The sequence below is a fragment of the Ammospiza caudacuta genome, chromosome 5 (assembly GCF_027887145.1).
Source record: "Ammospiza caudacuta isolate bAmmCau1 chromosome 5, bAmmCau1.pri, whole genome shotgun sequence".
NCBI classification, from domain to species: Eukaryota; Metazoa; Chordata; class Aves; order Passeriformes; family Passerellidae; genus Ammospiza; species Ammospiza caudacuta.
The window spans coordinates 35,146,091-35,171,219 of record NC_080597.1 but is presented as its reverse complement, the minus strand read 5'-3'; the positions used below and the strand labels follow the sequence as shown (position 1 = coordinate 35,171,219).

At 36.6% G+C, this 25,129-nt stretch overlaps 1 protein-coding gene across 1 annotated transcript in view; it reads right to left on the bottom strand.

Annotated features, from left to right (window-relative positions):
* Positions 1-25,129, bottom strand: part of DCN (decorin) — a 38,753-nt gene that overhangs the window by 5,650 nt on the left and 7,974 nt on the right. Inside the window, exons 3-6 of the mRNA XM_058804901.1 lie at positions 13,223-13,335; positions 3,126-3,339; positions 2,825-2,938; positions 1,612-1,705 (exon numbers count right to left, since the gene is read on the bottom strand). Coding sequence (XP_058660884.1) covers positions 1,612-1,705; positions 2,825-2,938; positions 3,126-3,339; positions 13,223-13,335 — 535 coding nt within the window. The remainder of the gene's footprint in view (positions 1-1,611; positions 1,706-2,824; positions 2,939-3,125; positions 3,340-13,222; positions 13,336-25,129) is intronic.

Below are 25,129 nucleotides of genomic sequence, written 5' to 3'. Positions count from 1 at the left end.
GCACAGGGCAGAGAGTGCTTTAAAACCTGGAGCCTGCTCTGAGCAGCTCCACATTTCCACATCCTGGTCAGCAGAGTATCTTGTTGTGCTGTACAGTACAGCCGCAATAGGAGCAGCCCAAGCTTAGATATTTTTAGGACTCCACTGGCACCTGCTGTTTAAAACTTTATGCCTGAAGGCAGACTTCCAACAGTGTTGTCCATGTGATGCTGCCTGTGGTGTTTTCCAAGTGTGAATGAGAAAAACAGAAAAACTGTGTCATCTGCAGGAAAGCTCACATGCCCCACAACCCCCAGTAATGTAAATACTCTCTACCTGAGTAGTTATCATCTTGTTTTGGTTTTGGAAGTTTTCTTCATAATTTCTCTGAAGAATCTTATAATCTATTCTAAGCCTCTGTAACAAACAATAACTGTTCCATAGTCCTGTAGTCCATATTTATAATATTTTTATTTTTTCATTAAAATCTAGGACAGATTTCTTTTTGAGTCTGTGATGAAATATTAACATAAAACATAAGATGAAATGTCTTAACTTATAAGATCTGGAAAGCAGTTCTAAACTTATATCTCGGAATTTTCAGATTCAAAATAAGTACTAGGTTACTATGTACTTCATTGCATTGAACTACTGTTCAAGCAACTATAAATTGTTGTAAACTAAACACCCCTTACTCAGTAATCTCTCTCTGATTTCTATTTTCTACCCTCATTATGGCAAGCAGAATGATGAAAATCCACTAATGCAGTGATCTGGTTAGAAGTCTGATTATCAGTCTTTTTAAAAACCATTTTCATAGTAATTTTTTATATTAAATTATAAAAATTACTTGTAGTAAAGGATCATTTTGCTCTGATACATGTTTTTTGATGTGAATGAATTCACAAATCACTCTGTATAAGGGATTTTTGGGAATTTCCCTTTTTATTTTCCTACACTTAGAGAAACTTATTCATCAACATAACCACAGACTAGCAGAGTAAAGTCACTCTGACAGTAACAATTTTTCAATTAAATTTTATTATTTTTTTTCTTAATCATGTTCCTGGACTCATTGCAGACTTGCCCTTCTTGAGAAACAAAGGAACCACTGTTGAAAGAAGTTTTGGTTCCCATGTACTTTTTTCCTCATTTTCCAGGCAAACTGCATGAACATTTCTGTGTTCCAAGAAAACTGCATAAGCCAAAGATGGACATGAAATGAAAGAAGCATGATATAATTTAAAAAGTCTAATTGTTCTTGTTTGTTTGGATTTTTTGGGGGTTTTTGTTTTGTTTTGTTCTGGGTTTTTGTTCAGCTTTTTTTTTGTGTGTGTGCATTTTGTTCTCTTTTCTTTTTGTTTTTTGTTTTTTGTAAATCAAATAAACAGTTATCCTGGGCATATAGCACTCATAATTGAAAACAGATGAAAAGTTTTGTCAGGAAAATAAAAAAAAAAGTGTTTCTTCTCTTCAATCACCACACAAATCCTTAGAAGCCTTTCCTGCTAAGTTATGATTATTTCAATGATTCTAGTATTCATGAAGGACAGATTTATGCTTTATAATTGTGTGTGTCATCATTGCAATTTCAACTAATATTTTAGGTGAAAAGAAGAAATTAATTCTTACTTTGCCAAGTTAGTGAGTCCAGAGAGACTTTCAGCATCAATTTTGCTGATTTTGTTACCATCAAGGTGAAGCTCAGTAAGGGATGGAGGAAGGCCTGAAAAAGAGAACACCATCAAATTAATTTTGATTAAACTGGGTTCTTATATTTAAAAAAAAATTGTACCATAACAAGGTTCTTTCACGGTTGACAAAATAATATTTCTAAACTTGGCCATGAACTGTTCACTAAATGAAATAAAGAGCTTTCACAACCCTAGTGTCATTAAACACTTAACTGTCATAAAACAGTTAACTCTTGAAAAATTAAATTCTTCTCATTTATTAATTCTACCCTTCATGATTATGTAAATGGGACCTATAAAGATCTCTCATTTTAGCCAGACTATCCATACACCTAAGTGTGCAAACATGTGTCACCTAGATATTTAACAAGAAACAGCAGTAGAAAATGCAGCTGTAAGTATGAGGTGAAATAATTTTAATGTCATTTTAGTTAGGGTGCATACTAATTTACAAATTCTTTTTATCAGGGAAAACAAAAGAGGAAACACATTTTACCTAACTGAGATCCCTCAAAAGAATATCCAGAATAGGAAATATGGGAAGAAAAAAAAATCAGTATTATCTCTCAAAAAGTTTTCAGCCATTTCCAAACAATCTGTTGACTGAAGTATGAATAAATTAAATATCATTTCATCTGTATTAGAATAATTCCTGTTTGTTTGTTTTGTTTTTAATAAATTATAATGAAATTGTTCTTATTTTGTAGGAATTTGCAATTAAGGACTTTGAAAAATAGCAAAGATTTCTGTTTTGTTATAGGGACATTATTTTTGGCTTCAAACCCACAGACTTGTGGAGGGCTGATTTTATGCTTGTACAAGTTCAGCTAATTCTACATGAGTTTACAGTTGTGTAATGTTAATCAGGCTCAATAACCAGGCTTGGAGGCTGAAAACATTCTTCCATTTTATATTTCAGCTATGAGACAACAAAAGCAAAATAACATAAAATGACGTTTCACAGTGCACCTCTCATGAAGCTTCTTGTAACCGAATGCCAAAATTTTCTAAACTAATAAAAGTAATCTGGTTTAAAACCACATACTTTAAGGACAGACTTAAGAAGCTTTCATAATATTTTTTTCCCAACTGAGTAGAAGTTTTCATGTTATACCTGTGCAATTTCCTGAAATACTAATGGAATTTCTTACCCTTTGGGATGCTTGTGATGTTGGTGTCTGCGATACGGATGTAGGAGAGCCTCTTCATGCCCTGGAAAGCTCCGTTCTCAATGCCTGAACTCTTGATTGGATTGGTGCCGAGCTCTGCCAACAAAACATGATTGTGAGCTGGGCTGCAGTGTAGGCACTTATATTCTTCAGGTAAAAGCTAATTTGGAGGCACAATTTATTGGGGCACTTGTTGCCTTTCTACTATAATCACTGATCAAACTACAAATAGCATCTTAAAAAAACACTCAGTTGTGTTTGTTAAAATTTCTCATGCTCATACCTAAGACAATCACTTGATTCAGTCCATTAAAGACGGCTTTCCTCAACTTGGAGATCTCATTCTCATGAGCCCGTATCTCCTGGAGAGACTTCGGCATGTTTTCTGGGAGTTCCTTCAGGTTGTTCTTGGACAGGTAAAGTCTTTCCAGTTTCTTCAGAGGAGCAAAAGCTAATGGGCTTATTTTGCTGATTTTGTTGTTGACAAGGATCAATGCCTGTGGAGTAATAATCAAGGAGATCTCAGATGACCACCAGGGAAGTTATTTTTGTGGTGAAACATTTTAAAATTATTATTATTATATTATTATTATTACTATTACTATTACTATTATTATTATTCTCTATTGCCTTTTGAGGTCTTCTGATGGCAAATTTGGTGAGCTGAAGTAAATATAATTCAGTACTAAAAAAAGATTATAAACTTCTGAAACAGTGAAACATAAGTCCTATAGAACAAATGCAAGTGTTACTTCATTGCTGGGACTGCAATGCAGCTTCTGTTAGCATCCATAATTTATGTTTAAGAATAAGTACAATCATTCCATTTGAAAGCTGGGAAGAACAGAACAGTCACAAAAAATACAATTTTTATTTGGTTTTTTTTTTTTCTGGTTTTGTTTATCCTAAGGATACTGTTATACCTTATCCATCATCACACAACCCTTCTAACCTGTGTCTCCTGAACAGGAAATTCTATTACTCAATAGAGTGAAGGCACAGCCCAGCTTAATAAAAATATGCATAACTTCACCTCATTGCTCTTATTCTTATAAAACAGCACTTACTAGATTTTGGACAAATAACAACCTTTTTTTTTTTTTTTTCAGAGATATAAGCTATCTTTTTGGTATGAAAAATTTTGTATGGAAGGGGAACAATCTGAAGCATCAAGCTCCAGGCCCTGCTGTTGGGAATCATGGACCACACGTACTTGGTCTTACTTGTCAGTGCCTAATCCAGTTCTCACAACTGTGATATCTAGACTCAGGGTAACTCTAAGATTATCTCTCTATACAGTCAGCAGAGAAAGAACTTCATGAAAGCACTCTTATCTGTAACAGGTGTTCTCTGCATGCCTCTGAAATTTTACATTACTTCTAAATCTCATAGATTTAACCATGACACAAAAAGGGAGAGGGTCTCGTTACTGTCACGACATAACAGAGTAATGGAGATTATTTCAGATATAATAGACACTTGAATGATTCTTATTATTCGATCTGTTTGCTATCTACTTATCAGATTTACAGCGCTGCATATTTTTTGCAGTGGATTATGTAGAATGTGCCTTTTAAGTATTGATATAATATCTACTTATATTCATTAATAGGGCATCTTTTTCACCACCTCCATTGTGTTAGTTTTAGAAACAGAAGACAAAAATTGTTGTAAATACTATAGTGAACTTCAGAGAGTTTTCATATTTTCAATATTTTCAGAATTACACTTTAATCTGTTTCTTGGAGGAAAATGGAGTGTCTGACATTCCATAATCAGTTAAGTATTAAAACAGTGACAAGACTATCAGCCTCTGTGAGAGCAGCTCTCCATCATGGAAACTGGAAAGAGGAATGGAAGATGAAAATGGTGATGTGTTTTTCCCCTGATGGACTCTTGCAGATCACCCTAGGCAAAGCCAGCAGTGCGTCCTGGACATGGTTTCACTGAGTGCACGTAAAGCTGAACAGAGCTGGTTTCAATTTGGGGCGCCAGCTAGAAATAACTCACATGCAAGAGGAGGGAGAAGAGGTTGCCCACAGTTCAGCAGAGCTTTTCCCTAACAGTAAGCCCATCCCAAAATAAATATGTTGGTCAGTGGAGGCCCTGGCACCAACTCCCTTTTATTTGGGCCTGTATGATAAAATCTGACATGAGAACACATGGATACACATTGGGAGTGGTTTTCTGATTCATGATTGCCAGAATTGTGATACAGATGTAGCTTCTGCCCATAGTGAGATTCAGCTACCTGTAGAGTATTAATTATTAATTACATTGGTCTTTTTTAAATTAATTTCACCGTGTATTTTTTTCATAGATTTCTAAGTCAACACTCAATGAGTTTTGGCTCATGTTATGAATATTTGAAATTTTTATCCTGTATCTTGTTTTTTACTGATTAAACATTTGTTTCAGCTAAAAGACTGCCTTTTTTGCATTTCTTTTAACTATATTATCTTTTAAATTAAAAAAAAAATAAATTGGGCAACAGGTATCACAGCTGATGACTTGGTGTCAAATATTTCTTGATGGACACCAAGCTGAATACATTCAGCTAGGCACTGTAAATATTCTCTGAGTAACAGATTGTTATATCTCTTCAGAGTGGAACTGATACCCCTGACCAAACCCAGAAGTTATCTAGGTACCTAGAATTATGCTTTTCCAATGCTTTCCCATGAATATGTTAATGTTATCTTGGAGAAACAGATTTTTTTATTATTCAAACACTCAAGGAGTCTCTCATTTAGAAATGATGGTATTCTATCAAAGATATGTATAAAGCCACTAATTTCAGAGTGGGAACATGTGTTTGGTGGCATAAGGTGGGAAAGTAACACAAGCCAGAATTTAGAACTTTTTCTGTACCAGAATAATATTTCCCACTTAGAGCCCTCTCTGCAAGTCCCTGCTGCCAGTATTTTAAACCTGCATTATTTTTCCATTGTTGTGCAGCTGTAAAGAAGGAAAAATAAACCCACACACCACAGTTTGTAAGAGACATTTTGCTGTCTCCCAGAGCAACAACAAATGATGAGGATAACACACCAGTATAGCACCTGGCAAGCCATAGCCCTGGATTCCTTTCCCACTTCACAATGCCTCTATTATATCCCTTACTTAAAGAACTAAGTTATTAGCCTTGCAGCAAGGCTGTTTACTTTCCTCAGAATGTGTCCCGTATGGTTTGCATGTAACAAAAGCTAAACCAAACCAAAATAAAATAAAATTAAAAACTCAGGGGATTTAGAGGTCAATGAAAACAGGAACTAGGGGACAAAAACCTAGGGAAAACATCTGCAGGCAGTGTTACAGAGGAATGGATCTTAGGCAAAAACAGGTCACAGGACCAGCTATCCAGAATAAAGCCCAGATGGCACCATGGGACATTACATTCAGTGTGTTAAAGGACATGAAAATTTTGTACAGGGCAAGAACCACTTGGAGAGAAAAATAAGGGTCATCCTGAAAGTGCTCAAGAATGCTGGAGCCCTTGGTTACAGATACCACTTGCAATGCTGCTGGTGTGAGATAATTTGGCAGAAAAGACATCCTAGAACAAAAGTCACATAAACTGATGCCCTTATTTGAAAATCTACCCTCTTCTACACTTTCACTTCTAATGGAGGAAAAAGGATATTTCATTTAGAATAAATATATTCCCTTAATCCTAACTTCCCCTGTCCAAAAAAATTGAAGCACATCATGAATTGACAATAAAAGTGACTGAGAAAACAAATGCACAGCTTTCAGCATGACCTGGTATGGATACAAAAATATATGGAAGAAGAAAGAAAGAAAGAAAGAAAGAAAGAAAGAAAGAAAGAAAGAAAGAAAGAAAGAAAGAAAGAAAGAAAGAAAGAAAGAAAGAAAGAAAGAAAGAAAGAAAGAAAGAAAGAAAGAAAGAAAGAAAGAAAGAAAGAAAGAAAGAAAGAAAGAAAGAAAGAAAGAAAGAAAGAAAGAAAGAAAGAAAGAAAGAAAGAAAGAAAGAAAGAAAGAAAGAAAGAAAGAAAGAAAGAAAGAAAGAAAGAAAGAAAGAAAGAAAGAAAGAAAGAAAGAAAGAAAGAAAGAAAGAAAGAAAGAAAGAAAGAAAGAGAAAGAAAGAAAGAAAGAAAGAAAGAAAGAAAGAAAGAAAGAAAGAAAGAAAGAAAGAAAGAAAGAAAGAAAGAAAGAAAGAAAGAAAGAAAGAAAGAGAAAGAGGCAAAAATACATCAAGTACTAATACATCAGTTTTTTAGGCTTAGATGTTTCATAGCAATTTCCCATGGATAAGAGAAAACTCAACTTCCATCCTCATTTACCTGAGATAAAGCTTTTTTCCTTTGTCATAATATAGCATGTAAAATGCACAGTAAACATTGACTCAGTTGTAATATTGCACCACCTTATCATGACCAGCAGTTTAAGCGGCATTCAGAGAGGAAAAAAAAATTAAGCTTTGCTCCAAAGATGAGTTTCTCTTTTAGTGAAACACCTCTGGTATTTCTGTAGTCAGGAGAAAAATAAAAACCACTGTATGACAGGAATAGACCCTGGCTACGTTGAAGTCAGTGGGAGCCTGGCCATTTAGCTCCCTCTGACCTGGTTTCTACATCAAATATTCATTCCCAACACAAAAAGGAGGATTCACAATTCAGGAAAATTTTGGAATCCTTGTTGGCAGGCTTTTGTCAAAATACAGCCTGACAAGCTGCAGAGGCAGCGTGTGGCAGGCAGGCTGGAATTAGCATAGGGTTCTTCTTGTTGTGGTTACTAAAACTTCCAATTTTTGCCCTGTCTAGGGGTGATGAATTAAATTTTCTGGTGTAATTTCATTATATGAGAAACTCAGGAGATTGTTCTGAGGCGTTTCAATCCCCATTCATCTTAATTTAGTATAGTTAGAAGTGAGACCCTTGCCAAAACCAGAATTAAAATGGAAAATTACCAGCAAACTTTCATCAGCCATATTACATAGTGATACACCTGTTTTGCCAGCTGGGGATGGAACTCTTATCTAACATCAATTCTTTACTGATGCATGCATCCTTCAGGGTTTCAACTGAAAAGTCAATTCCTGACCCAATGGAATTTCTTTAATTTCCTGGGTTATGTATTATATTATTACCTGTTTTTTATTACAGTTCTGCTAGGAACAGTTATATCTTAAGAACTTTAACCTCAGGAGCCAGGCATCCCAATAAAAATAATAATAAAATTCATCCCTTTTGTTTACCTTACATTTTAAGTTAAGTCATACTTATAACCTGAACATAGAGGGAAGACTTTCTTCAAAATTATTAAGGACGTATTTACATTTATGGAAAAACCAAAAAACCAAACAACTCAAGAACAAAACAAACAAACAAACAAAACCCCCAAAAACCAGAACTTCACAGAAATGCAGTTGTTATTTTTCTCTAATCATCCAAAGCTAGGATCAAGAGGACATAGCTAAGGAAAGCAAGGAAAAAAGGATGAGATGGAAGCAATAGAGATGAATGAATTGTGAAGGAAGGAGATGTCAAGGCACTGGAGAAGCAGCCTGTCAGTACAAACAACAGAAGCCTGTGGAAAACACTTTAATCATGTGCACAGGACATTGTTGAATAATCTCACCAAACAAAGGAGCCTGCTGCAGACCTAGTTTGTCTGGCCTTTGAGCTCTCACTGGTACCTCTCATGCAACATGACTTACACACATGATGAGGAAACAGGTGGTTCTGCATTTTCCTTTCTCATTCAACCCTGTCCTTGTCTACTGTGGCAAGAAATTTTAATCATTCATTTAATTTATTACAATTGATCTGATTTTTTAATTGTTATATTCCATAAAAATTTCCTTTTTTTTATTAGCCTAGAATGCTGGCTCTCTCCAGAATTTTAAGGACCTCAAATATTTGATCCTGGTTTTTTTCGTCACATGAAAAATCTTTACCCATTGTACAAGAAAAATGTTTTCTGTTCATGTGGTCTGTTTTATACTTGTTTCTGTGGAAAATCTCACTGTTTCTTAAGCATAATGCAAAGGTGAATATGAGGAAGTGAAAATTCTCTAAGGGAGTGCCGTATTTCAGAAAGATTAACTTTTTGTTCCCCTCTCTGAATAGTTTTTAGGAACCTAAAGCTGCACCTCAGTCATGCCACTCATGATAATAGGAACTGGCTTCAGAGGTAGAAGCTGGACAGAGATATCTGTCTTAGTTTTTCCACAGTAGGATGGTGATGACTGATTCTTCTTTCTGTGATTTACAGAGACAAGGTGTTAACTTCTTTTAATGCCTGGGAAAAGGGAACTGAAAATGTAATGAATCATCAGAAGATTGGATTATTTAATTGATTCTTTTGATCTCAGGGGTTTTCTGTATCTCTGAAAGATCTTAGACTTTTCTTTAGGTTTGGTTTTCTTTGTTTGTGTATTTTGGGATTTTTATTTTGTTTATTTGTTTGTTTCTTTGTTTGTTTTAAAAAAAGGATGGCATTAAGTTTTCTAGTGCCATACATTAATTTTCCACTTGCTGTTACTACTAAAAGAGTTTCAGTTTCTCTGTCTGCACATTTAGTGTGGTCATAACTTTAAGTTCCAAGTTTAAATCTTTTATCTCTTAGATCTTTTCCTTCAGTTTAAACAAAGTTTAGTTTAGCATTTTTGTATGCACAGCCATGGCTTTAAACAGTTCTGCTAGCTTCAATTAGGTAATGTTCCATTTGATTTCAGGCCAATAGTGCACTCATCTTCTTTCACTACACTAGCACTCTGCCAATTGAAAAATTCTTGTTGGAGAAGCATGCAGTCACTATTCTGCTGTTTGTGCTGTTCTTATAGTGATCTAACACAGAGCAGTTTCTTTCACCTCTTTTTCCAGGTGCAGGCATTGTTCTGGTTTGCTTTGGCTTTGCCACACAGCCTGCAACTCCATGTGCTGTTTGTGCAGGCTCCTCCTTTACTCTGCATGAGAGCTTGCTCATGCAGTATTTTGGATTCTTTATTGTGTCCATGGGGTCAAAGTACTGAACTCCATCCAGAAATGTCAGTCTGCCTGGAAAATTCTTACTGTTTCATAGAAATAGAGACTTTTTTTCCTGGCTTTTCCAATGGATTTCCTGTCTGACTTTTTTGCCACAGGTCTAAGTCATAAGCAGCTTTTTTTATATAATAATATCAGACAGTTTTCTGAAAATGTGAAACTCGGTCCTCAGCCCGTTAAAAAGTCTTCACATTTTCCTCTGTTTTCTCAATCCCTGTGCTAAAAAAACAAAACCAAAACCACACAAACAAACAATCTTTCATTTTCAAATAGAGTGAAGTCTCACTGAGTTTTAATAGTACAACATTAATAGTTTAGCCCCTTTTTCCTGGATAATTTAAAGCTATGAAAATATCAAGTGCACTGTAACTGTTGACTGTGATGTTTCTTGGCAGAAATCTATTATTTGCAGGTAAATATTCCTTTAGCTGTGCCCTCTTCTAATTGCTTGACATATTTCCACAGCTGCAAATTTTAGCTGTACTTGGGAAATCTACTCAGGAAAATTTTCAATACTAAAAATATTTTGGTAGGTTCTATGTTCTCTTTCACCTCCATGCTGTGTCACTACACAGTGATGTGTCGCATAAGCAGTTACATTTGTTCTGAAAGAGAAGCCATGAACAAGCTAGGAGTAAAACCTTTATTTTCTTGCTACTTATTCTGGATTTTAGAACCAGCCAAACCTTAGGTTCAATCCAACTTGTTCATGAAAATCACTTCTAAAACTGATTCACTTGTGGTTGGTGACATCTGTCAGTATTAGGAAGGTATTTTAATGGATTATTTAAAAGTAAAAAACTCTATAAGCTGCTCATTTTTTTCAAGAGCTATTTGTGAAAATTGGGGTTTAAGGAATTTTTCCTTTAAATGATCATTCATGCAAGCAATTAAGTCCAATTTCCAATTTTAGATTTTGTCACAGAAATTTTAGTAATCTTCTTGTTTTAGTAGAGTACAAGAAAGTTTAGTAAAGTCTAAGAAATTTTTGAACATCACACTGTCAACTGTGGCATTAACCCAAGCCATGATTCTCTGGAAATAAGATTAAAAAGCACATGCATTTTTTATATGTGCCTCACACACTCATATATCTTTAAAATAAATGAGATAATAGAGCTCTGTCAGTAACAATGCTTTTGAGTTTTACTTTCTGAAAACAATACTCCCTCTGAAAAATATTTAATTGAAAGTTGGGGAATGGGAATCGTTCCCAGATATTACACAGAAATATTCCTGCTGAGAGCAAAGATGGTGCCTAGTTACATAAATATACTGCATGACTTAATTATTTTTTGGGGAGGAGATCATAGAATCATAGAATGGTTTGGGTTGGAAGGGGACCTTGAGAGAATCATTATTTGTTCTTGAGTAAATCCAGGAAAATTGCAGTTTTGAAGGTTACATGTTAAAATTTTTGCTAATGCATGATTTCCAGTGGTCCTTAAGCATCTCCTGGGTACTTTTGTGAGTAGGTCAAACAAATAATTTCTTCCCTAGGAGTTATATGTTTAATTCACTATTAAATTGTATTTGTTGTAAAAAAAAGAAAAAGAAAACAGGAAAACCGAAAAAAAAAACAAAATAAAGAAAACCCCTTAGAGTTAACTTCAATGACATAAAATAAGTTCACAACAGCATAGCTCACAGCAGGATGTGCAATTGAAACCTGGACCAAATGCCAAGTGGGTAGAAGTCACTGGGAGAGTGATTTTCATCTGCAATGCCATGCTCTGACTCATTTAATACAGTGTCATGAAGAAGGACTGCCAAAAGATTAATTTCACTGATAAGAATTTTGTCTCTTTTAGCACCTCACAGATAAACTTCACTGAAAACACAGGACTTCTTTCCAAGGTGGAAGAAAACCAAAGCAAACGGGCAGGAATTACAGTGTCAAATCTGTCCTGTAGCCAAAGAAGGGAACTGAAAAAAAAAAATCTGGGGAACAAATTATCTCATTCTTAAAGCTAGACTGCTGAAATGTGATGTGGAAAAATATGTTTTGTTGTCTTTAGAGGTTATCTGTGGAACTAGATCAACTATAGACACCTATGCTAAAATTAGATTACATGAACCTCATCATGATTCACTCATGCAGATCCCTTCATTATGGACAGTCTGGCATTCATAATTTTTACAATTATCTTCTTGATGTTGCATTTGAACAAATATTTAAGATGAACTTTAGAAGAAATTAAAAGAGGTAAAATTGTATAGGTTTTTTTTTCCAAATATGAGTGGCTGAATGTAGATTCTTGTTTTAAACAGTGATTCTTTGAGTGATGATATTGGCACCGGTTAGGGATAAAAAATTGGGAGTTGGCTTCTTGTTTGTGAAAGAAATGGAATAGAATAGAATAGAATAGAATAGAATAGAATAGAATAGAATAGAATAGAATAGAATTAAAATAGGCTGTAAAGAGCCAGGCAAGAAAAGCCAAATAAGATATTGTTTATAGTAATAAAGGATCAAATGGAGGAATACACAGAATAAAATGAGTTTTTGAAAGCCTAGAAAGTAATATTTTCAGGTGTATGCCTGAATTAGGATATTACTTTCAAAGAGAGAAAATAGCCTTTTTCTGCTCTGTAAGGAAAAAATATTTCAACAAAATTCAGGCAGAAGTATGAGGTGTGTATTTAAAAATGTTGATAAAAACTATAGACAGGGAGGAGGACCTTAGACAGAGAAAAAAAAAAATAGAAACAGAGAGGAAGGCAGCTGTCTTATGGAAACTTGGAAAAGAAGAGGTGAACCAGAAAAAAAAACCAGTCACTGAAAGCAGGAAGGAAAATATTTCAGCAAAGAGGAAACCAGACAGAAGTGTTAGAAGAGACTGGCAGGTAAAGGATGAGGATGGAGCTTTGCAGGGAGAAGGTTATTGCAAAAACATAATTTCATTGTAGTCCAGGGGCAGAAGAGTAATTTGGAAAGATTCTTGAATTAATATTAGTGCAGAATGTCTGCTGACAAACGTGGCACACAGAAATCTCTGTGAGCTCAGAGGTAGGAGGGGAAAGAGTACAGTAAGAAGGGAGTGAGGTGGCAGGGCTGAGATGGAAATTACCAAGTAACTGTGCCAAAGAGACCGAGAACATAAATAAATATGTGAGAGGAGCTATGATGGGAGATCAAGGGACTGAATGGACAGGAGACAGGCATGAAGAGCTGAAAAGAGCTGAGAAACTTCTGTCGTTAGGCAAGAAAGCTTGCAGGAGAGAAATGGGGATAGAAATAAATAGGCTGGGTTGGTGGAGGAAGATCACAAATTATTTAATTGGTTTTCAATAAAAAATGCATTGCCAGGCCAAAGTCACATTATCTCCCCATTTTTGTTGGTAAATACCAGTTCATTTTTAGACTTACATGAAGATTCTTCAGGTTCTTGAAATCTCCTTCTTTAATTTCAGTGATTTTGTTGTTCTGTAAGTCCAACAGGGTTGTGTCTGGGGGTAGGTCTTTTGGCACCTTTTCCAGACCTAGTGACAGTGAAAAGAACAATTAACTTTGGAAGAAACTTTAAACAAGGGACAGTGCCTTTCTTAGTAGCATTTTTCTTTCAGTAAACACCATTTCTAGAACTAATTTCCTGAAGCAGCTTGTGAAGACTTATTTGAAAGTGTTTCTGTCTCCAGCCAGTCAAAGAGAGTTTTATTATGCTAAGTTGAACCAACATTTATTTATTCACATTTCCATTATGCCTTTTCTGAGAAAATATCTGAGGTATGGCTTGAAGCAAAGGATTTAGTTTGGGGAAATAATTTCTAACATGTTTTATTCCACTGAATTGTGTGAATAAAAAATTCTTTTGGACAGAGACATAGTATTTGTTATTTTCTCTGGGTGTTAGCTTTCGCAAACAGAGAACCTTTCCTGCTTTTAAAGTGTACTAGGCTTTTTGAAGGAAGTATGATAGTTAATTATAATAATTTCCAGAAAAAATACAGTTTGTTTGACAGTAACTGAGTAAATTGTAGTAAAGTCCACCTTAAAAAAACCCCAAACTACCAATCCACCTCCCCCCTTTTCTCTGAACTGAAACTATGTCCAAGTTTTCTGGAGAACAAATCTCTTGGTTTCACTACAACTGCCAAAAGAACATCAGACAGTTTAAATTAAAGACTCTCTTTGGGACTATTTTCTGAATAGCTGATATGTAAGTCTGATGAAGTCATGGAAATGAAATTATTTAATGTTAAATAACACTTGCTTTACCCAGCTTTCCTTTCATACTGTGACTTGGAATAAAACAAACCTTTTACAGTCATTCTGATTTACCACAAAATTAAAATGTTCTTTCCTAACTAGCTTTTTTTTTTTTTTTTTTAACAGAATGTGAAATGGTAAATGAATAGTTGTTAGGAAAATTTTTTTAGACACTAATAAAGTCTCTATATGGGCATGTATCAGAAGTGAACTTCTCTGGGTAAAATTGTCTTTTTACCAGTAAAGGTTTTAACTAGTATACCTGAAGCTCTTTTTGAACTCTTCTGGGAAAGATCTCCTGCAAGTATTTCCAGTGTCTCCCCAGAATGATGGTGAACTGCAAAATATTCTTCTCAGACGAAAGATATATACCTATATATGTTATTTTTTAAACCTGTACACTAATCCCTGTATACTAAAGCACGGCATTGCAAACACAGTGGGAAATGCTTCCCAGGGAAAAGCTGCTTTGTCCACCATGGCTGTTGGGATTCCATGCCTGGAGATGCTCCAAAGTTGTCTGGATACACCCCAAGCACCCCCCTAAGCAGGGGAGTGGCCTAGAGGGTCTCAAGAGCTGATGACCAAATTCAACAATTCTGTGATTCTGTGATACTTATTGCTCATCAAACATGTGTTCTCACACACAGAATGTTGGTTTCTCTGTCAAAATCTTGCTGTGTGTAGCAAAGCTCATTCTCTTTGAATCCTTTCTTAGAATATATGTGTGTATATGTAAAGAGAAAAGTGTGGTAAGATAAAAAATATTAAAATATTCTGACCACATTTTTATTAAAACTGAATGCAATAAAAATTTATCTGAGTTTTAATTACACCAGATTTCAAAGGTTTTAAAAAGCAGAATCATGTGGCCTGGGATGAACTAATAAAAGATTCATAAACTGACACCAGCCAAAACTCACATCCCATCCTGTTTACCTTACTGGTGTTCAGTGCACAAATATTTGATACAGATTAAGATTGTTCATATTACTAAAATAACTTTTCCTCATTTAGGCATGGACTTGGTTCTTACTTCAACAGTTGCAAAACCCTCATTACTTCCAGAAGTGTAGTACTAGAGTTCCAAACATATAAGAATATGATACTGTATAATTTGCATGTTGGTTGTCTTTGGACAGTTTCTGTCTTTAGTGAACAGGACTGATGTCAGCAACTATAAAATTCTTTCCCAAAAACTCTGCTTTTTCCAGACCATAATTTTGTTATAACTTCCTACAGTCGAGCAACTTTTCTAGCATTCTTCACATATTAAAAAACAAAACAACCTAACCTGAAGGGTTTAATGGCTTATACTCAAAGTAGCATTAGTGTGCTCTGGTTGTCCGCATGTTAGCATTAGTAGGCTGGTACATCCAGTAAGGGTTATGGCAGACAAAAGGGTGCAAGAGCTATGCAGCCATGCTTTATGGGATGCCCTTGGAACACACCTTGTAAGAGCACTTGGGGAACACTTGGCTTGCTACAGAAGGGATAATTTGCCAGAGACTAAACTTCCCCCACAACTTCCAGCTGTAATTTTCAGTTTCTAAAAGCTTAAGTGTTATTCATTAACATAGTAGAACTGATAATTTCTCAGAGCAATAAAGTTAGACTTTTTAATGTCTCTTATTATAAAGATAAGACAAATTTGATAATCAGAAATCCATTCTGAAAATTATTTATAACATTATTTTCCTGTCTTGTACTAGAAACTAAGATGGATGTACAATGCAATAATAGCTCTGCATGCGGAGTATAGTTGCCATCCCTTGAAGAGTTGAGCTTTTTTTATTACCTAACCCACCTATATTGTAATGCATTTCCTTAAGCTGATTTTTTAAAATGTTTTCAAAACCAGCTATAAACATTATATTTTTTTTTTTAATTGATTTGTGTGGGCTTTGAAGAGCAAAGTGTAGACGAGTACAGGATGCATACCAGCTGCTGTGGAGATCTTGCATTATCAGTGAAAGCAATTGAATACATCCTTCAGCTGAAACCTGCATAATCTAAAGCTCTTCAGTGGAGGAAGAGTGTATAAATGTGTGAACCTGGACACTGACCTGCAAAATCAGCATTTAATAATTCAGGACTAAACCGCATTTGAGGTGTACACCAGACCCACATCTACCTTGGCTTGTGCTTCAGCCTGCAGCTCCAGGTCTCTGTGTAAGCTGCTGAACCTCCAGAGAGATCTATGTGGGAGGAGCACTGGTGTAGTGCAAATTCACCCCTGTGCTGCAGGCTCCCAGCCTGGAGAGGAAAGCTCCAAACCTTTCTGGTCAACAGCAGCCAGTTCGGATGAGTGGGGAGCCTGAACTGACGTGACAGTGAGGCAGAGTTTAAATCAAATGGACAAAATTGTAATCCCACTGGAAGCTCAGATGGCTCCTGGGATAGAATTGTCATGTCCCAGAGAGATTTTTTTGGTTCTTCTGTCTGGGAGACAGAAGTTTAGAGGGGAATTGTGGGCTGTCCTTACTACTCATTTCTGAGAGACTCAGGAGATGCCCGTGTACTTCTGAAGCCATGCTGCACAGTGTGATCACACACCCACCTACTGATAACTTCTGGTGAAATTTATGTAATGCCAACCAAAAGGAAAATTGGTGTCAGAAAATATCAATTGAGTTTCCTCTCCATCATTTTAAGAACAGTATACTCAGATATTCCAGCTCTTAGCTGTGATGTTTCCGTACATTAAAACTTGCTTCTTGAAAAGCCATATGAAAATCTCTCATAGCAGTCTGAGCTTTTATGTCAATAATCAGTGCTACACAGTTGGGTATTTAACTCCCCAGAAGAATTTCAGGTTTCTAGTTCCTAAAATTAACTTATAACTTATTAAAAATTTAGATCCATCTGCCTTTCTAACGTTAAATTGAAAATACATATATTCATATATCTATGTATTTTATACATATTTTATATGTATAAAATACATATGTTTTCTTTTAAATTTTTGCTGAATAAAATTAAAGTTGATAAATAATTTTTTTAAAAATTAATTTATTCACAAACAAGAGGAAACGGTATAGCTCCACCCTTCCAAAATTCTTGTTTACACTGAGATTAAGAGTTTAAAGCTCCTGGAAAGAAAAGATGTTTAATTAACCAGTTCATGTATTTTAGTCAAAATGCCCTTTTGATTTGCACTAAAATATTTCTTTGGGAGAAATCCTTACTTCCTTATAGAAACTTAACAGCCATCAGTTCCTGCAGCCCAGCTCAGATCTCTTATTCATATCCCTTATGAATTTTTATAAGCAGAAACTTCCTACTGTTCTGCATTGTCAACCTGGAGCAAACAATTACTCCCACCAGTATATTTTTACTTGTGTAAAAATGTATATGCATATTAAAATGAAGAACAGAATAAGCCACAGAGCTACAAAATGGCAAAAAAAATTGTGTGAGGAAGTTTGAGTATTTTCTTTTCTTAGGATAAGATGAGCTTTTATTATTCATGACAGAAGTTTTCCTAACTTTTTTGAACACTTCCTTGCTACTGAACAGATTTTTGAGAAAACATGCACCATCAAAATTTATTCAATAAAATCCAGAATAATTGGATTGTTAACCAATTTCTTTCTCACACAAGAAAGATTCATCCGCAGTCACCTTTGGTGGGGAGATGTTACATGGACCAGGAATCCCTGCTTAGTGGGAGGTTGGAGAAGGTAACTTTGCAGAAATCAAGCTTGTCTCTGTGGGATCTCATCCTTGTGAGGTGTAGCCTTCTGTCATCATTTCTTAAGCAAATGGCAGTGTCTGGCTGCTCTGCTGTGATAGCCTCCCCTCCTGGAGAGGACAGAAGGCTGGTGGGCCTGGAGATGTTATGAGATGGGAAATTAGGCAGAGAAGGGCCAAGACTGGCATAATTCACCCCTTGTTTGGGCCCTGAGAGAGAATCAATCAGTGGCTAGCCCTCTCCTGGGTAGCACAGCACCAGCCCAGCTAGCACATGCTGCTCTTCAGCCGGCCAAACAGGTGTGGGACATGCAGCAGGAATTTGGGAATAGTGTCAGGATGTCATGGGTTTTGGTGTACACAGCAGGCTTTATTATTTCTGCAGCTGAAGGAATAACCTGCTCAGCTACAGGAGCTGAGATCAAGTGGCCATGGAATCTTTCAAACCACAAAGGAGAAGGGAGAATTGTGAGCCCTCCTGGCTGTGCAGAGGTTTCAGCCCGCTACTCCAGCTTCTCGGCAGCGAGAGCCACAAGTTAGTCTGTGTTTTGGCATGGAGCCACACTTCTTCTGAAGCCATACGACTGTGCAAAAAAGGAATGCAAGATTTATGGGGCCAGCGAGGGAAACCAAGCAAGTAGAAATCTGAGTCTGCAGCCCAGAGATGAGGACGCTTTCCTGACAATTGCATCTTTCCCAGACTGAGACCACAAAGTCTAAGTCACAAATATGTGAACAGTGACAGTGATAAACAGCTTTTACAATTTTGTGGTTTGATTTTTTTGCTGTCTTGAGGGTATTTTGGTAGACTTTTCCTTCACCTATCCATTTTACAAGCAGCAGGGATGGGGCTCATTCCTCTGAATAAACCTTTGCTTTCCCAGCTGGAGAGCACGGGCCAAAAGGCAGAGAGACATCTGAAGGCTCTAGCTCGGATACATGTGTTACTACATTGCAACACTTACGATTATTATCACAGGGGCCATAAAATGGGGCTCGTTTCAAGGCTCTCTCAGTTTCCGCAGGCAGCTGCTGCCAGCTGAGGAATTTGGGCTGAGCTGTGTGTAATTCCCAGCCGTGATCATCAGTGGCGGCTCTCCCAGTGCAGGCAGCCTCTCCAGCTGCTGTCTCTGCTCTCTGCTGTGTGCTCTCCTGCCCCGAGCCCAGCTCTGCTGCATCCCACTGACGGGCAGCAATCCTCCCAGGGTGAACGACCTCAGCCATGCCCCGAGTGGACTCTGGGGCACATGAGGAAACAGGCAAGGTTACAGGGTCAGGACAATTAGTCACGGAAAAATAGCTGGATCCAAGGACTGCTTGCTGGAAGGATGGCAAGGAACTGCCTTGAATGCTTTGACTTAGAAAAGTTTGCTGATACTTTCTCAGGCAATGTGCTACAGTATTTACTGGAAATTTGTTCTCTATTGTGTGGGATTTGCAAATAGGAGTAATTTCATTATTTGCATCCATGAAATAAGAAACCATTGTCTTTTTCTACAGACAAGTATCCATGGCCTCCTTCTCTCTCCCACTTTCAAACTAAAAGTTTCTTCTCTACCTTCTCCTCTCTTGCTAATAAATTAGATATAAAAACCACTATGGAATGAATAAGGTTCTTAAAATATATCTTCTTGAGGATGATTCACAACCATTTTTCAGATACTTTTCCTGTTCGGCAGTCTGAAAGTCTCATAAGATCCATTTTAGGTTTTGTATATGTCTGACCCTTCCCATGGGAAAGAACAAGAAAACAAACTCCATTCCCTGCTGAGATGGCCTCTCACAAGGGTAGACCTGCTGACCTATTACTACATGGAGTATTTTCCTCCCCCAAGTACTTATAACTTTGCTTCCCAGAACAGGGTGAGAAACACAGAAAAATGGACATGAAATCACACACACTGAGATCAAATGCATAGTTCTCCACTATGATAGTGCTAATAATGATAAAAGCCCTAGCAAAGGTATAAAAGTGAATGCGTGGCTTTCTCTGCTCTTTTCTACCTCCACCCACTCTGAGTAGTGAACACATATTTCAAAGCATAACGAATATTGCAAGGCATAGCTGTTATGAATTATTTTTCATAATTCATAACATTTTTGGTACAGATAGAGTTATTCTCCTGGCTCCAAAAGTTAATACCTAAGAGTAATGATACATTTTTGAAGCTAAAATTCATGTAACTTCTACTTCTGACTTTTAATTACAATGGTCTCAAATGTATATGACTTCTGAAGAATCCTATCATTTTAGATAGGCAGAAAAATACTCTGAAATAATCTTTAGACTTCAGGGATTACGACATTAAATGAAACAAAAATCAAGTATTATGAGTTTTCTAGTTAACTCCTGGAATCATCAGTGTTACATTTCCCACTGCTGTGGTTGCAGACATAAAACATCCCATCAGAGAGCAGCAAGTGACCCGTGTGATTCATGCAATCTGCCAGCACCATGTGTGTAATGGCTTTACTCAAAGGGGATGCAAGGCAGATGTGCTATCTACAAGTGCTCACGCAGTAAGGTGAAACATTTATTCCTTCAGCAGACATAAGAGAGCATTTCAGTGACTCAGAAAAGTGAGCATTATATAGCAAATTATGTTTTGAATGACCCTTTGGAGTAATGCAATTTGATGTTTACCTCTGCTGCAGTTTAAGTTAGCAAGAGGCAACACATTGCAATTTGAGGATAGTTCCCTCAATTTTTACCTTGAGATTTACCAGAATTGGCTCTACCATAATGTCATAAAGAATCATTTGGGGGAGGTCTTTTCTGGTTTCAAGCAAACTTACCCCTTCCTGTTCTGACCACATGGTCATTACACAGCCCTAGTTTATAACCTGAGGGCAGAGATATGTTCCTGGTTATTTCAGGTACTTCTAAACATAACACAGCCATTTTTCATAAATGTTTTAGAATTGTTGTCATGCAATCATAAAATGGAAGAAGCTGCTGTGGTCATGACTGGACACAGTGAATAACAAATTTTGGAAGAGAATTCCCTGACTGAATTAGGAAATCTACAGACCTGCTAGTTCCTTTTTTCTACTAGAGGTGTTTTATATACCCTTGTAACTCTTAGGCACATATACTTTGTCACTCCTTTTATTTTGTGAGACATTTAGTGATAGAGCTTCCCCAGGTCTTCTGCAACTCTACCAGTCATCTCCAGCCCAAAAGATGTAAACTCTGCCGCAGAGTGAAAGAATAAAGAAGAGAAAGTAAATTTTATCCCCTAATCCTGAAAATGTTAAGATTTTAATTCAATTACTTGCCTTTGCTCCTATATCTCTTAGGTAGAGATATTCAGCAATGAGTTTGTTTATTGCACCACTACAGACACTTTTCTTCCACGTCACCCTAAAATATTAATTAATTTACAAACTCTTTAGTTTCTGAGGTCCACTCTGGAAGAGTAGAAGGGAAAATATGTACTCTAGCATAGAAACTGAAATCATTCTAGGCTTTCACATTTTAAGTGGTAGAGGAGGTGCAGAAACTGGTTCTGAGATGTTTTATTGCACATTTTTGTTGTGATAATGTTGTATTACAAGACCAGACTGTAGCCCCATTTAAACTTGCAAATGTTTTAAAAGCTGTGACATTTCTATAATAATTTATCCATTTGAGTTTTTTGCCATTAATTCTTAAAGTTGCCATTAGGTGGGCAGAAGTGGTCTCTCACTTTCACTGCTATTTGTAAAATATAATTATTGCATTCTGTTTCTTATTAAAATTAAAACTGTAAGCAGTCACTCCTTAACAGGTTTTTGTAGAAACTAAAAACACTCCAGGTATGTCACAGGTAACAAACACAGAGATGGTATGGGGTTCCCTCTTGGATGCGCCCTCACGTGAGTATGCATGCAGAGAGTACATAAATTCTTTAAATACTGCTTTTCCCCTTTTTCAATTCCTATTTACTGCAGGTGAGGTTTGCAGTAGAGTTGCCTGCATAGCAAATGAAATCTCACTAAAATCAGGGTCATTTGTAGAGAGCTGTTTGAATCTCTTAATTGGCTCCATAAGTTGAAAACTGCAACACAAATATATTTTTTTTTCCTCCCAAAAAACCCATGCAGGCGTGGTCCTTGGTTTTGAGATCCCCGTGTTTCAGTGTTTATTTTTTCCACCTCTGTCTTTGCAGAGAAGCCCTATAGCAAGTTCTACTCTTTTTTTCAGCCTGGAGAAGAGGAGACTGAGGGGAGACCTCATTGCAATTTACAACTTCCTCATGATGGGAAGAGGAGGGGCAGGCACTGATCCCTTCTCTGTGGGGATCAGTGACAGGACCCGAGGGAATGGCCTGAAGTTGTGTCAGGGGAAGTTTAGACTGGATATTCAAAAAGGTTCTTCACACAGAAGGTGTTTGGGCACTGGCACAGGCTCCACAGGGAAGGGGTCACAGCACCGGCCTGGCAGAGCTCAGGAATAACTTGGCAACACTCTCAGGCACACGGTGTGAATCCTGGGGCTGTTCTCTGCAGGGCCAGGAGCTGGACTTCGATGGTCCTGATGAGTCCCTTCCAACTCAGAATATTCTGTGATTCTGTGGTTATCTATCTACTTTGCTTTCATAATGTAAAGGACAACAGTGCTCTGTGTAAGCATATTAAATACAATACAGCCAAAGAGACATATAATTCCAGCATTTATAAATATTTTTTTTTGTCAGGGCAGACATGGAAAACAGGATGAATAGATTTTAAAAAATGGCAATATAGTTTGAAAAAGATAGTTTTTCATATGAACTTTAGAAAAAGAATAAAATATATTCAGAAAAATATTTTATTTTCCTGTAACCTGATTACCTTCTTTTGGACCACTTCCTTTGAATCAAAGATTCAGGGCATTTGTAAAGCAAATTATAGACCACCAAATCCAAATTTGATAAGGCTGGGACAATCCAATTTGGGTTTGAAACTGGTGTTTTGAAAATCTGCTTAAAATTCGATTTACAAAATACCATGGTAACTAGATTGTGTGAACAGAGTTTTTCTGGAGACCTGGGTGCTGATACCAGAAGTTTCTGGCTGTTATCATTGGTTATCTTTCACACAGGATCTGTTTTCCTAGATCTCCTCCCTGTTGCTATGGGTTCTCAGTGAACACTGGGAAGGAGCTTTTGGTCTCTTTATCTCTTCTACTGAGAACTCTTCTGCTGAGAACCCTCCACAATTAAATACCTAAAGCTTTTTGTTGTGAAAACACAGGTATTTTTAAAATAGCTATATCCCTTACCAAGTAACACTCCCTACAAATGTGTTAAGAACATAACACACATACCAGTCACACCTGTTAGTCCATAACACTAGGTCATGTAAGGAATGCTTATTTAGCATGGTTTAAACATTATAATGACCTATAATCACTTTGAATTTACTCACATTTTACTAGCTATCTATTAGCTATTTATTATGGCATTGGGAGATTTTAGAAATGAACAATTGTGACAGAGCAAGCCAGAAAACAGTCACTTCTTGTATCACTTAGACTTGGCAGTCTGCATTTCCATTCCTGCCACCAGGATTTCATAAATGGCATTTCCAAGTCTGAAGCAAGCAAACAAATCTAAAAACACTTAGACCAAAAAAGAAAACATACAAAACTGGTCGCTGTTACCTTGGAGTAAGCAGTAAATAGGAAGGGATGTACTTAGAGAGGCTTAATTTTCATCTAGGATCATGTTTATCAGCTGAAACTGGAACATCAGTAATTCAAGTGGTGGTGCAAGAAGGCCTGTCTTTTACTGCCATGCTGGCAAAGATAATGGCTTATTCTTAATATGAAATAGTCTACATCCAGGCCAATATTTTTTTTCTTGACAATTTTTCAAGAGTGTTTTCTAATTATTGGGTTCTTCATTTAATACATTTTCAGAATGTACTGAGCACAGGGCTTTAATTAATGTTTTTTAACTTCCAGGGCGTCCCCAAAATTGTATTGAACCAGAGCATATACAAAAAAATTAATAATCCATGCCAAATTTATAACTAAACAAAGACGGCAATGTGGGTTTATTTTTCCTTGCCTTAATTTTTTAAAAAAACATAACTTCATTAATCTGAAAGAAGTTTTATAACCTGCAGTGGTGATTGCCCTGTCTTGGCAGTTTGGTTCTCCAAGAGGAGTGTTTCTGTCACTGACATCTACCTTAGGCAGGATGAACCCCTGCATGGGCAGCCTAACTCACCCAATGACTATGAAAGGGAAGCAGACCACTCTCAGATCCTTCACATCCTATGATAATTCCTATAGATCCTCCAGTCTGACATCCAACACTTTAAGAGTTCACCCAGTCAGCATGTGGAATGCCCAATGGCCTGTGCTTGCTGACAGGCTTAGTTATGTTGGGCTGAAGAATGTCAGTTTTAAGGCCAGGGTCTTGTGGTGTAGATGCTATTCTCAGTATAAGTTACAGAATACTTTCCCAGATTTCATGGCTCCTTTTTAATAACAATAGTTTGGTAAATGATCCAGTTCTATGAAGCCAGGGGATTTCATGAGAGTATCAGCTTCTATTAAACATAAAAGGAGTAAGACTTTAATCTTTATTGTAAGAAAAAAAAAAAAAAAGAAAAATTTTAAAAAAACCCATAAAAATGGAATAACTTGTCCTAAAGGCCCATCAGTGATGACGTAAATTCACAAAAACTTTTTTATTTAAAAATTGTATTTGTTAATGCCTGGTCACTTAAGAATCCATGCTTTCTTTTGCATGTTTATTTACCTATAGGATTTTGAGCTGAGCATTTAGCCTTAAAGATTATGTTTCAAAACATGGTATATTGTAAAGGAGATAATTTCCTTTATAGTGAAAAATGAGATTCTCACATGAAGTCAAAATCAGAAAATGGTTGTTCAGATATTTCTGGAAGATTTCTTACAATGAGATAAATTATCTTTTGCCAACAAATAAATTGCCATGTTACGATGGTTCAAGTGTAGAAGAGCCATCAGTTGATATGTTGAGACACTCTATGTGTTCAGATAAACTGCCTAATGTTACCAGATAATAATTACTGATAATACTTTACATATCTGTGAACCTTTCATCTCCTGATCTCAAAGTGCTTTTCAAACACACCCTCCAGCATCCATGCCAAGGTCTAATGTACTCTTCTTTATATAAGCTGGAGAAACCCTGCATTTCTGAGGTGTGGGCAAGATTTGAATTTTAGAAGTAATACCACTTGATATTTGTTTGCTGGCATGTCTCTCTCACACACCTTTAGGAAACCACAAAACCTCCATGGATACTCCAAGTGACACAGATGGAGAGCCCCCCAGTATGTCCTGTAACTCTCCAAGGAGGGCAATCTCATTGCATCCTGTATAGAGACACTGCTCCTTTAGAATGGGCTGCCAGA